The sequence below is a fragment of the Desmodus rotundus genome, chromosome 2, assembly GCF_022682495.2.
Source record: "Desmodus rotundus isolate HL8 chromosome 2, HLdesRot8A.1, whole genome shotgun sequence".
Lineage (NCBI taxonomy): Eukaryota > Metazoa > Chordata > Mammalia > Chiroptera > Phyllostomidae > Desmodus > Desmodus rotundus.
Window position 1 is genome coordinate 155,838,230 of NC_071388.1, and position 14,647 is coordinate 155,852,876.

At 45.6% G+C, this 14,647-nt stretch overlaps 1 protein-coding gene across 2 annotated transcripts in view; it reads right to left on the reverse strand.

The window, feature by feature from the left end:
- Positions 1–11,481, reverse strand: part of STK39 (serine/threonine kinase 39) — a 271,016-nt gene extending 259,535 nt beyond the window's left edge. The window contains exon 1 of one of the 2 annotated variants that reach the window (XM_053918751.2): positions 10,810–11,481. In XM_053918751.2, the coding sequence (XP_053774726.1) occupies positions 10,810–11,002 (193 nt within the window). In that variant the 5' untranslated portion in view covers positions 11,003–11,481. The remainder of the gene's footprint in view (positions 1–10,809) is intronic. The other variant, XM_053918750.2, reaches the window with a different exon arrangement.
- Between the last annotated feature and the right edge of the window lie 3,166 nt (positions 11,482–14,647).

Sequence of the window (14,647 nt, forward strand, 5' to 3'; positions counted from 1 at the left end):
TGAGCTAGGTATTATTTTTTCTAAGTAGAGGTAATTTCACAATGTTTTTTGAAATTTCATTAAAAAAAAAAAAACACCTAGTCAGTTCCTTCTTCACAGCATAAAAGAAGATAAACCGAAGTGATTCTGTCTACCACATCCAACCCCAGGCCTCTGAAGTGATTTCTTAAAAAAATGTAACATTCTGATACTTCTGAAAACACTGGATTTCATTTGGGAGGATTCGCGTGTGTTGACAGAACATCCCCGAATGAGTTAAGTGAGTAAGATAAAAACTCCTGCTTCAAAACTATCGCCCTGCGTCAACAGGGGTATCTGTTTCACTGCACACAAAGAGGAACGACTGTTGTTCTGAAAATATGAATCAATTAGCTTTCACTTGGAGCACGGAGTAAAAGTGAAAGATTATTTTTTAATCAGGTTGGCACTGCCTAAGTCAGTGGCACCGCCTCAGCAAGGTATCAGGAGGGGCCTTGGGACGTTCACAGCCATCACGGCAATATTTAGTCAGGTTTTTTTTTTTTTTAACATTTCTGAGAAATGACCATCCAGTGCTAAGAAAACTTGTGTGGTGACAGAAATCGTCTGTATCTGTACTACCCAATAAACTACCTTATAGAATAGTGAGAATTATAGACTTACAATTAATTAAAATACAGCCCCTCAGCTGCGCCAGCCACAGCTGGCTACTGAGCACTTGAAAGGTGGCTAGTGCAACTGAGGGGCTGTATTTTATTTAATTATTTTAAAGTTTTTTTTTTTTTAAGCAGTTTTAAGTTCACAGCAAAACTGAGAAGGCAGAAATTTCCCAACTATCCCCTCCCCCCACACACATGCACAGCCTCCCCCACTACCAACAGCCCCCACGCAGCGTGGCCCATTTGTCACAACTGATGAACCTACATTCACGTGCCATCACCGCCCGAAGCCCACAGCTGACGTTAGGGCTCACTCTTGTGTGGGTGTGGACGAATGCATGACGACATATATCCGCCACTGTAAGATCACACGGAGTAGGTGCACTGCCCTGAACATCCTCCGTGCTCTGTCAAGTTAGCCTGCGCCCCTCCCCACGTTTATTAACTCTAATTAGTTTAAATTTGAATAACCACATGTGGCTAGTGGCCACCCTACTGCACAGCTTAAAGCTAGACACTCCGCGGGGAGCACTGCGGTCTGCGACCACCCTGCCCTAGGTTTTCGGCCTGGCCGAAGGGGCCTGGCTCTGGCGCAGAAACTTTGCTCCAGCGAGGATCGGCACGAAGCTCATCGACTTCACACGCAGTCTTCACCCTCACCTCGCTGCTCCTCAACCTTTCGCAATACTTTCCCCAGCAAGAACGCACGCACACACACATACACCCCTCCTCCTCCTCACTGACAGGTTGTCACCAAGATTAAAAATACAGTATTGTAACAGACCAGGCAAAAGATGATGGTTGCCATGAAGCTATTTTATGTGTATATATCACCTGGTTTACATGTTCAATAAACATGCCTGGTAAAGAATGAAATATAGATAAAGATCACTTTAACATCTCTAACGAGTAAGACTTTTACCATCTACATGACGAAGGTACTCCCAGATGGTTGTAACATTCACTGAGTCAATGCTTTTTCTAACTTCTTCCTTCCCACCAACAAGGAGTCCACGTGATGTAAGCAGACGAAAGCAGGGAACTAGGTAGGAATCATGAGCCTGAGATTCGAAGGACTTCTGGACCACAACAAACCACTTCAAATTAGGTTGTTAGGGTCTTCAGTTGTAAAACGAAGGAGCAGGAATGGATTTGCTCTTCAGTCTTCTCCAAAATTAAATTTCATCATCCCTCTATGTTCTTCTGCGGCTCCTCACTGAGGAGCTGACTTATAAAAACCAGTACGGACCTACCATTCCTTCTCCTGAGCACTCTCCCCGATTTCTTAAGTCACCTCACAATTAAGCAAAGGGGATGGTGCCATTGCCAATTAAGAAGGGAGGAAAGGAGGGAGAGCAGGGTGGGGAAGGATCAAGGGAGGGAGGAAGGATTAAGGGAGGGAGGGAGGATCAAGGGAGGGAGGACAAACTGACCAGATAATTTAAATTAAAATAAGCAACACAAGATAGGCCAATAGGCACCAAGCCAGAAAATATCACCATTTTTCAATCTCCAAACTAAACAGGGCAGGAGCAAAAACAACTGGAACACAGAAACCGATGCTGGCTGTCCAAAACAAGATCTGCTGACAAATTCTGCAAAATAAATTCTGCTAACACCTCAGCCAGCAGTACGGTGAGTGTGAGAAGTCTCACAACTGTCACAGGTCACTGGCTTCAAAATACTCAGCAAATGAAGATCTAACACTCATACGACAGACAGTCATCAGTCTCTGCTTGTCGTACCAGTCCTTCTGGTAAGCGGCTCTCTCTAGTAGGTCCTAAAGATTGGGAACCTGGAACCCAGTACAAACCACCAAAATGTGTATTTTCACCTAAGGGAAGAACTGCATGAGCGCGCCCAGTACCGGGCCTATGAGAGTTACAATAAAGGCCACTGACTTGGAAGAAGTTTGCAAATAAAACTCCCTTAAAATGATGTTTTCCCATACATCAAAATACACAATCAGCTCAAAAGGCCAATTCATGTAATTCCTCAATATCCAAGAAGTTTCTTAAAGCTTAGCCAGAACTTTATTCTCAAGTAACTGCTTGGCAAGTGAGAAGAAACTCGAAATACATCAGCATTACTCACATCAGCTTCCGAAGTGTTTACCTAAATCAATTGTAGAGCTAAAGCACTGCCAATCCATTCTCTAAAGGACTGCTATTTCTCCTCTGCTTCCCAGTTAAGCCAAATCTAAAATGCCTTTTTAATTAACATATTGAATTCTCCTTTAGTAGCAAAAGCTTGACCAATGCAAAGCAGATTTGGAGAAAGAAACACTTGGAACACTTGAATCACTCCAACCATCTTGGAGTCACTTTGGTACAATTTAAATAAAACTGTCCTGAGGTGGGGGTGGGGGTGTAAAATGCCACATGATGACATGAGAATTCTTTTTAAATAGAAAAAAATTCCCAAAAGACAGACCACAAACAAATTATAACACCTAATAGATTGGTTTTCACTTGAAAAGACCCAGTTCTATGGTTTTAGCATGTACCACACCAATCCTATCACCCTTGGTCCCTCACCATTTACAAAGATACAACTCCTGCCATTATAACCACCTCTCAAAACCACCTGTCCTGACAGTCTAGTCTGCTCCTGTTTCACCTGTACCCCTGACCTTCTCCAGCAGTCTTCATTTCTACACAGCAAGAGGCCCCACAGAGTTCTTCAAGGTTGGGTTCTATATAAACACATAAACCAGAGAGAGAGCAGGGGTATACTTAAGAAGGGAAGCTCTAGAGAAGAGCAGAGCGGTGTTGGGACTTTCCCATCCTGCTCTGCAGCGCCTGAGTAAAAGGATGCCACAGCCATGGCAGGGAGCTCTGGGTCCTTCAGTCCAGAGAGGCCACCTCATAGTCCGACAACCCCAGGAAAGCTGACCTCTGCCTGCCTGCCCGCCTGAGCAACACAGGCAGCTGGAAGCACTCAAATGCTTACTCTCGAGCTGGGAAAATTAATGAGCTACTTTACACAGAACCCTTTAAGACACATATGGCAAACACAAGGCCCACAGGCCAAATCCGGCCCTCCACCTTGTTTTATCCAGCCCAGCACCTTGTTTCAACCCAGCGGCAGCACTGAGCTCCTTGCCCCTGGTTAAGGAGTAGTTACATTTATACAGTCCTAAAATTACATTCGGCCCTTGGAAGGCAACCGCAAGGCTGATGGGCCCCCAGTGAAAATGAGTTTGACACCTCTGCTATAAGATGACTGGTCCAAATGCAAGTAAATAGGCATCATCGTTAGCCATGGACAAGAGCAAATCTTCAGGAACCAGAAAGGCAAAATTTTAGAAGTCAGACAATGTTCCTCTTCCATAAGGAGGGAGTATTCCCAGAATTCAGACTTTCATCCAGAAAACATTTATCAAATACTTAATGTGGGGTGGAGTGTATGGAGGCAAGAGATGATTAAGAATTAACATCTAGCGCCAGGATGGGCAAGAAGACAAACAATTTTCACACACTGCAAGGACTGCTATGGGGGTGAACCACCTGACAGAGCAGGGGCCAAAGGGGAAGGAGGCTCAGGGGCAGAGCCAGTTTCTGTGAAGAGGGATCATTTACTCCAAGTCTTAAAAGGGTGCGGGTGTGTTCACTTCATGAGCATGCAACAAGCTACACGTCCATGATGTGTACACTTTCCCACGTGCAGAGTACACTTCAAGAAAAGTGAGGCAAAAGGAGAGACAGAGCTCTGTGCTAAACAGGTGAAAATGGAAGGAAAGGGTGGTGGAATGGTTTTCCAAGGAGGGGAACACTTACCTAGCAGAGGCTAGGAAAGCATGAAGCATTTCAGCAACTGCAAGAGGTCCCTACTGGCTGGGAGTCTGTGCTGAGGATGGAAATGACAAGGTATCACTGGAAAGGGAGGCAACAGACAGTTCCAAAAGGCCTGACACACTGTGCTCAGAGTTCATCTTGGGGATGATGGGAAAGCCACTGAAGGTGTTCAAGCCTGAGGGTAACAGAAAAATTTTGGTACAGCAGCATCACTCTGGTAGCCATGCATACTAGAGCTGGACGCAAGAATGGAGATAAGAGCCTGGTTAGGAAGTCATTACAAATAATCCAAATAAGAATGGGTAAGGGCCTGGACTAAACTGGTGATGGCCAAGAGGAAGAGTTAGACACAGAGCAAAGGCATCCAGTATGCAAAATATTCAGGACTGATGACCAATTACACGTGGGAGATGGAGGAGGATGGGAAAGTGGAGGATGACCAGCATTTGCCATATGAGGGTCTTAAGGAAGGAAGATAGAGAATGTTGAAGGAGTAGAATTAAGATTGAAGCAAAAGTGGAAAGACAGTGTGTTTAATTTTGAGTATGAAGTTCTGTGCAATCTCTAAGCAAAGACATATAAAAGGAAGCCCACACACGGATCCAAAGATCAGGGAGACCCTCGGCATTGTAGGTGGTGGTGGAAGCCTCTGACAGAAAGAGAACTGGATCCTGGAGCAGGGTCAGGGAGGAAAGCAGGAGGAGAATGGTGTCAGGTCCTACAGAGAGAGAGGAAAATGGAGAAGGCTGCCGTGACCACTGGCTCTGGCCACAGAAGGGTCACAGAAACTGTGGAGCCTGCAACTTTGGTTTCTTAGCAGAGGGCAGAAGCCAGGTTGCAGTGGGCTGAGAAGTGAATGGAGGTTCTTTCAAAGGGCTCAGCTGTGTGAAAGGAAAGAGATAAGGTCGCAGCTTGAAGAGGAAGGAGTAGTAAGAGTGTCTTGTTTTGTTCTCTTTTGTTGTTCAAGATAAGAGAGAGAGACAGAGAGACTTGAGGATATTTATAAGCTGAGGGGAAAGCAGAGAGGGAAGGAGACAGGGGAGCAATAGTGATGACTTTATCTGGAAACAAATGCCCCTGTCCTTTCACTCACTGGGACAGTGACTACTTCTTTTAGTCAGCAGCATTTCCTGCCAGCATGGCAGCCTCCGCAGGGCGAACTCAGAGGTGGAAGAAAAGTGCAGTCTTAGCAGGTTGTTCCCAGAGCCTTTTCATAATGGGCCGTTCCTCCCAACAACCTTCCCGCAGGATGCTCTCACCACTTGTCAGAGGGCCACTTGGCACCTCAACCCCTGAGCTGTCCAAATCGCCAGGAGCTCCACAGGCCTCTCCAGCTTCCTCCCAAGGCAGAGGTGCAGAGGTGCGAGGGGAAGCCAGTCCCACGCGGGCCTCTGAAAGCCACCTTCTCGCCACCCACTGGAAGGAGGAGACTACCAGGCACCCGCTTCCTCCCTGATAGAAGCTCAGCAGAGGAAACTTCAAGCCACTCCAAAATCTTGCCAGAGACAGACTGTGTTCTCTCCTGATAACCTGAATCTGATTAGCAAATGCAGTTTATAGCAGTTACCGCTAAGACTAATTGAGAGCACGCATTGTGCCAGGAGGACCCATTCTAAGTGCTTTACATTCTCTCAGTCCTCGCAATCCTATTTTTATCATCTCAGTGTTATAGATGAGGGATCTGCATGCAGACACATCTCAGTAACTTGCTCAAGGTCGCAAGGCCAGTGACTGCCATTGCCAAGATATGAAATAGACCAGGCCCTCTGACTCCAGGGTCTGCAGTGTTTTAATTTACTCTCAAATACCATCAAAAATGTAGTCTGCGACAGACTCGAGCACTCAGGGAAAATTTCATAATGTTACTGATCATAAATCAAATACATAAATAAAGCAAGGACCGTAGTAATTCCACCATAACTTTCTTTTTACTTAAAGATGTTTCCCATGTGGTGGCTTGAAGAGCCCATTTAAGAGCATTACTGTTGTGAATGTAATTAATGCCACTGAACTGTACACTTAGAAAATAGCCAAAATGTTAAATCCTATGTGTATTTATATATTTTACTACAATGATTTAAAAATACAAAAAGACTGTTTCTCCATAAATTTTTCTCTATACCAAAAGTACAATGCAATGATGTGAAAACCAGAAGTCCTGTTTTAGGCTACGCAACTCAGGCCTCTTTTGGTTAAAAACAAAATGCCCAACGAACAAACGAGCCGCAGCAGCTGAGCAAGCCGGATGGAAAGATCTGAGAGGCCAGAATACACACTCGGTGCTCTGGCCATCTGAGGTCCTTCAAACACCCAACGTGGCTCCTACTGTCCTTAAGATCCCTCCAAATCATGGTGAACACCAGACCCGGCCCCTAAACCACAGCCTCCTAGGGCCCAGAGCAGAGCGGGCGCACTCTGACCTTTGTGGGTCTCACTTCAGGAAGAAAGAGCCTGGAAGACCTGGCCGAGTGTCTGTTAGCGGGGCCCGGGGAGGCTGCACCTGAATGGCGGAATAAAGCCTTGGAGGAGAGAATTGAACAAAGTACTCAAAGGAGCCCTCCTCAAACTGTGGCTAGCAGTCTAGAATCAAATTCTTTTTGTTCACTAGGACTCCACAGTCAGTAGGTGTTACTTCTAGGTCATTCTAAGTGCCCACCCAGAATAACGCGCAACAACACTGAGAAATCAAGTGCAAAACTACAGAAAGGCTTAGCCTGTAAAAAATCTAAGGAAATCAAACATACTATGAGGCACAAGTGTATTTATGGCTTCTCTGAGGACAATCAGCACAGGTGACAGCCCTTGCTGGAACTGTCTGATTCAAACGCAGAAACTGATATTGCAGTGACTACCCCTCTTTGGCAGAAAGGCCCCCTGTGGTTGTTCGGTTCTATTAGGGATGCCCAAGTCATCCTGTACACGGCTCACTTTTCTTCTGTTATTTAGTAAATCAAGGTGATCGTAGTACTATCACCAACAAGTAAACTAAGTTTTCAGATGGTATATCTTTGGGTACCCCTTACACTTCTGAAAAAGGAATTTGAGGGTAAAAAGGAACTTGAGGGTGAGATGCGGGGAGAGGTGAGGAACAAAGATGAATGAGTCTGAAGAGTATAAATAAGTTAGGAAGCCTCCGAAGAGCAGTTACTCCCATAGAAGACATAAACATTTGAAATCTACAAAGACAGGAATACCAATGGGTAAAAGAAAATGTAATAATTTCACAACATTGCTAACCCCTGTCTCAGTATAAATCTCCCTCCCAGAGTTTACATCATTTCTAGGTTATGTAAAATTATCTGAACCAGATTACCCCTAAGAGCATTACAAATTCTCCATTGATCTTTTACAACACAAGAACAATACAACAAAGAGGAAACTTTATTTTTAGACTTGCAAAACCCTGTGTTTCTTTTTCTAAAACAAAAGTCAGACAACTGAACCTACTTTGTTTGGATATTAGCAAACCTATTCTGTCCCAATCTTGAGGCCCCAACCTCTGCCCAGAAGGAAATGAAAAAAAAGTGCTCCTTGACATGCTGGAAAGTTAAAACACCTTGGCCCTCTGCTCTGGCACATCTGAGCCTCCTGCTGGTCACAGTTCACACTGCTGGAGCCCTATCAGATGTCACCTGCTATTTGGCTGGGAGAGGCAAAGGCTGTCCGTCCACATTCATGTCCAAACTGGTTCAGTGTTTGAACTACTAACTTCTACATGTAATGTTTAAGCAAAAGTGCTTAACCACATTCACTCTTAATTACTCAACTAGCATTACACACTAAATGGAAATGGGTTTGTAATTCCCTATACACATTAAGCCCTTGCAAAATCCTATTCCAATAATTTGATTTTTCAACATAACTTGTCATCCACACAGGCCATCTCTTTAGTTGGAAAAAAATAAGATAAATTTAAAACATGGCAAAGTTCTTCCCACAGTATGAACGTGAAAAAATCGGGATAGAAATAATGAGCAGGGGTTTCCATTCTCAAATTCCTGAGGTAAATTTCTTTTGATTATCATTAAATTGACCAACTATAACTACCGATGCTGCTACTGCAAGCCGAAAGAAGCCCTGTGATTAATACCATCACCTAAATTAAACTGAAATAAGAGTTTATTCATTAGTTCATAAAACTGGTTAACTAAAAGTCTGAGGCTTTCAAAAGACAAAGCTTACATTTTAACCCTAAAAATTAACAAAATTAGCATATGAATTGATTATAAGTAAATTCTGGTCCCTCCCCTATGGTAAACTACGGGGTAGACAGCATCATTCAACTTCTGTGGACCATCCTTACAAGCTGCAGACAGAGGGTTAAATAACACCGCCCTGGAGTTCACAGGTGGTTAGGGACGGCAGCAACAGAAATAACAAAGCGTCTCACAAACTCTTACTCAGACTTCAGAATCTGGCTCAAGTCTTCAGTGGAAGATCCTGCTTCCTTCTTTCTCCTAGCAGTCACTCCCTCCTTTGTGCTCTCCTCACATCCTGTAGAATCATTTACATAAATACCTGAAGTCCAAGAGGGCAGGGACCATTGTTACTAATTTCTATACTGCCAGCACCTAGCACAATGCTAGGGACACAGAAGACCCTCAGCTTCTGTAGAGCAAACAAAAATTATGGGGTTACAGGCGATAAGGTACTTAAAAAGAGGGGCAGAAGAAGCACACTACTTTGCCTCAGGAGAAGCAGGTTTCTCAAGAACATGCACTGTGGCAGCCTTGGAAGGTGAATGAGATTCACTACAAAGATGGGCACTTCCAGACGAGCCTGGGCAAAGGCAGCAAAGACTAAAGGACCAAATGTGTCCTAGGACGGATGACTATTCCGGGTACAATTAATGTAAGCAGAATATGGGAGGGTTGAGGGCTGCCAGTAAAACCGAAAAAGATGAAGGGGTTTATTTGCCAGGTTGAAGGGATCTTCACTGAATACCGAAGGCTTTCCCACACCCTTGCAGTTACTTAATCCAGGCACTGACCAAGACTCATCCCTTGAGAGTCTGTGGCAAAAAAGTCATGAAAGGTTTGGAATTTCAAAGAATTTTTTGTAGACATGCCATTTCAGGTTATTTGAAGCTTTTATATCCTAGGTTACTGTTCTGCCCATCATTCTCTCATATATATAATTCCTGTCTGCACTGTTTCATTCACACTGTAGTAAGTGATAAAGGCTTGTTTAAACACCTAATGAAAGAGGGGGTTGGAGAATTTTTTAATGAAAAGCAAAAAAGTATTTAAGATAAATATTCTGAATCCCTTTTTCATTACCGTACTTAACTATCAAATAAGGGAAGGCAGCATTCCCATTCCAGCGCTATTGAGGTTAGAAGCTGAGAGCGCGCTAGATTTGGAGGCTTCCCTAATTGGGTTTAACAAGCCTCTCAAACGGGATGATCCAATAGGGAAGGTTCTAAGGGTCAACACAAATTCCCGGCCCTTCACGTGCTTGGCCCAAGGAAAGTAACTCTGGCTTCTCGCCGGTCGACTTTGCCAGGTTTTTAAAAATGTAAGATAAGGTGATATTTGTGAGCCGACTAGAAGGCACCGAAGGAAGGGAGCAGAACACCGACAGCCTCGGGTTTCACCCTCGCAGCTCAGCCCTGTACCAAAGGAAAGCATCTGCCCGGAGCAGGGCAGGAGGCCAGGGAGCCTGCTTTCCCCAGGCTGCCGGGCTGGGCAGCAGGCGGCGCGCCCCAGCACCAAGAGAGGCGGGTACCCGGGCGGCGCGGAGAGCCGGGTTACACGGCAGACTTGGAGCAGTGGCTGACACGGAGGGAGGCCAGCATCTTCCCGGCCTCGAGTAAGAACCTGGGCCTCCGCGACTTCTACGCAGCTCGGTTACCCATGGCGAGAGGCTGCTGACTAGGGGCAGAGGTGCGGAGCTTGGAAAGCAGCGGCGCGGCTGCGCCCACAGGGTCCCCGGGGACGCGAGGCGGGGTCGCTGGAAGCCCAGGGCGGCGCCCCCGCAACCCCACCCCTCCCGCAGCTGCCTACCCGCGTGGCCACTGGCCACGGACTGCGGCCTCAGCGCGCGGGTGGAGGGAAATGCGGCGCTGCCGGGTCCCCTACTCCGCCCGGCGATCTGGGAGATAAAAGTTTGCAGCATGCGGCTTGTCTGCAGTGCGAGTCACATCCGCCGCGCCACCTCCTGCAGCACCATTGCTCACAAACGAACAAATAAATTAAAAAAAAAAAAAAAAAAAGAACTGTTGAAGCCGGTAGGCCCCGAAGCCGGCCGCTCTGCTTTCCGAGTGTGCATGCAGGCGAGCCCAGCATCCCGCGCCCCCTCCCACCCCCGGCCGCGCCTTCCACCCGGCCTCAGTGCCCAGCCTGGGCCGGCCCTGCCGCGCCCGCTGCACTAACCGATAACCTCCTGCAGCTCGTATGCGTCCCTGCAGATGGGCCAGCCGACGGCCTGTGCTGCCGGGGCCGGGACCGCGGGCGCCACCGGGGCCGGCACTGCTGTCGCGGCCGCCGGGACTGCCGCCGCCGCTGTCACCGGAGCCGCCTGCTGGGGCTGCTGGACGTGCACGGGCGAACCGCTTAGCTCCGCCATGATGCTGCCGTAGGAGAGCAGGAGGACGCACCGGTGGACGGACGACCTTCTACTTGAAACTTCCCTTTCCTCGCTGCCGACACCTCTCCGCTGGCGCACGCCCTCCCCGCCTGCTGCCGCTGCTGCTGCCTCCGAAGCCAGCAACTAGGGGAGGGATCTAGGGAGGCCGGGCCGAGTGGAGGGAGGAGGCAGCGGAGGCGGGGAGGGGAGGAGGCGGCAGCCGCGCTCGCTGCGCGCTCCGAATCTCGTGCGCGCGGTTCTCTGCCTCCGCAAGGGGAACCGCCGCCCAGCCACCCCCTCCCGCTCCGCTTGAGGCCAGGGAAGTTTCCACCCAAGGGTAGCAAGGCTGGTTTGTGTTTGATTTGGGGGCCGGCGGCTTTCGCTCCCTAGACTACGTGCTTTCCCTGCGCCTTCGCCCCAGACAATCAGGCTCGCCACAAGATGCCCCCAGGGAACCCTGAAGGCGGGGGTCGTTGAACTGCCGCCAGGTTCTCAGATTCAGCAGCCTCCCGAACTAAAGAGAACCTGAAGTTCATTTACAAGTTAGAGAGTGAGATACCGACACGCTGGCCATTTGTAGGATTCCAGTTAAAAAATAACCCAAGTTGTAACTTTCCAATGCTTTACCTGCCAATATCACTTTCCCACCTTGCCTAATCTAATCGCCGCCCTTCTACTTTTTCTTTGTGAAACGTAATTCCTTAGGTCCCTGGCTGTTTCACAGCCTTTTTTCGTTTGTTCCAAGCCACGTGGATCCCAGGGAGTTAGTTGATAGAAGGGCCTGTGAAGTTAGAATACGAAAAGTAAGAGAGATGTGGACACTATATTTCTATACCATTAATTATATGCCACATTACCCGTTAGGACAACAGGTACCAGGGTTTGTTTTTTTTTTTTTACGGAGCATTCTGGGTGTCAAAGAATGTCCTGCGGCACAAATAAACTGCATTGAAAACTTTTAATTAATTGCTGCTTTTTCAACTCTCCCCAAATTACCTCATCCCTAAAGTGCTATGGTATAACCATAGGTCTTCCTAATTATAGGTGTCATATTTAACTCTGAATGTTCTCTGTGTTCTGTTGGTTGAGATGACCAAGATTACACCATTCTTGTCTGAAGCTGGAAAGATTCAGTGAACCAATGCTCATATTGGTCATTTGACAAAAATTATCTTGCATAGTTTTCAGGGTGATGACCACTGAATAAATAAGAATAATGAACGTAAATTTTTTAAATTGTGATACTTTGTCTCCTACATTTATGCACAAAAATCAGCTTTTTTTTAAAAAGAAAAGATAATTCAGAGGAAACTCAAATTCATTAGGAGAAACCTAATATGTCTAATCAAAACATTGGTGTAAACTGAAAATGAGTTAGTCTCAGCATTACGGAACAGCACAAAGCAGCTGTGGTGCTCTCTGGTCTATGAGCAGAAATCTATGCTAAATAAAGAAAGTGTACTTTTTATTCATGGGTGTTTAAAATTGTATTGATTTTAATGTTTGTCAAGAAACAGACAACTTCATGAACCAATAAACTCTAGGCCTCTGATGCTTTAAGGGGAGAGGAATAGAAAACAGGGGAGCCTTCTACACCTGCTCACCTTTTCAAGTGCTGCCCCCCACCCCAAAGAACTTCTAAGAACTATTTTTAAGGGAAAAGAAAAATGACTAGGTGAATATGACTTCCATTTTGTCATATGAATTTTTTCTTTCTTTTTCTCTCATTTATTTTTATTATTATTCAAGTACAGTTGTCTCCATTTCCCCCCACAACTCCCCCCCACCCTGGCCATCCCTACCTCCCACCTTGGATCCTTCCCCCCTTGGCTTTGTCCATGTGTCCTTTATACATGTTCCTTGACAACCCTTCCCCTTTCCCCCTCATTATCCCCTCCCACCTCCCCTCTGGTTACTATCAGTTTGTTCTTCATTTCAATGCCTCTGGTTATATTTTGCTTGCTTGTTTGTTTCATTGATTAGGTTACACTTATAGGTGAGATCATATGGCATTTGTCTTTCACAGCCTGGCTTATTTCGCTTAGCACAATGCTCTCGAGTTCCATCCATGCTGTGGCAAAGGGTAGGAGCTCCTTCTTCCTTTCTGCTGCGTAGTATTCTATTGTGTAAATGTACCATAGTTTTTTGATCCACTCATTTACTGACAAGCACTTAGGTTGCTTCCAGCACTTGGCTATTGTAAATTGTGCTGCTCTGAACATTGGGGTGCATAGGTTCCTTTGGATTGGTGTTTCAGGGTTCTTAGGATATAATCCTAGTAGTGGAATTGCTGGATCAAAAGGCAGTTCCATATTTAGTTTTCTGAGGAAATTCCATACTGTTTTCCACAGTGGCCTCACCAGTCTGCATTCCCACCAACAGTGCACTAGGGTTCCCTTTTCTCCACAACCTCACCAGCACTTGTTGTTTATTGATTTGGTTATGATGACCACTCTGACCGGTGTGAGGTAGTATCTCATTGTGGTTTTAATTTGCATCTCTCTGATGGCTAGTGATGCTGAACATCCTTTCGTATGTCTCTGGGCCCTCTGTATGTCCTCCTTGGACAACTGTCTGTTCAGGTCCTATGCCCATTTTTTAACTGGGTTGTCTTCCTGGCATTGAGTCATATGAGTTCCTTCATTTTGTCATATAAATTTAAATTTTTACTTTCAAACCATGAAGTGGGACTGTGAAGGCCAGGAAAGTTCTTGGAACTTCATAGGAAAACATGATGTTATTAAGATCAATAAGATTTGATCAAACACAGATCACTTCATTTCCCACAAAGAACAGCTGTTCCACAGTCACATACCAGATATTTGTACCCAGCCGATCACTTTCCAAATGGCTACTCGGATGATGACTTGCAAGAACTGGGGACTCAGTGTAGACCTATCACGACTACCAGTAAATCAGTTTAAAGAAGAGTGTCTACTCTCAGCAACCTTTGGCATCATTTTCATATGTGAAGAACAGAATATGAATTATATTTTTAAGTTATGTGAAAGTGTCAAGTTAGAACTTTAAGTTAATGTTTTCATAAACAATTGAGTGAAATGGTACTTAAAATGTGGAAATGTTTGTATTTAAATTGTATTCAACTGATATGCAGTGAATTCAGGGAAAACCCATTACTAAAAGATGTCAGGAGGAAACCTTTAAAATATAAACAAGATTTATTTCAATAGATAAAGTATACATTCAGTCAGATTTTAAAAGAGAGAAAAAAATGTGAGTCAGTTGCCTCAGGGTTCCTTAACTGTAGCTCTCTCGTTGGTTAGTGCCAGATTAATTCTTGAGGCTGTGTGGTGGAGGCCTGTTCCCCTGGCTTCTACCCACTAGACTGGTAACACCCCCTTTCTCGGTCATGACCATCAAATGTGTTTCCAGACATTGCCAAATGTCCTCTAAGAGCAAAGCACTGCTTCGGGTAAACCGAATAGACAACATGGTCATTTTATAAACAGATCGTTGCAGTTATGATTTGCTTTACAAAGAGTTTAAATAGTGTTCAGGTATTTATTCACAAATCTTGAAGGGGATCAGATTATGCTACCCCAGAATATGCCACTTTGGCATGAGGATTACTTTGAGTTAAAGGCAATTAAGAAATGACGTAGTTAGAGTGCGCCAGCGTTTGGA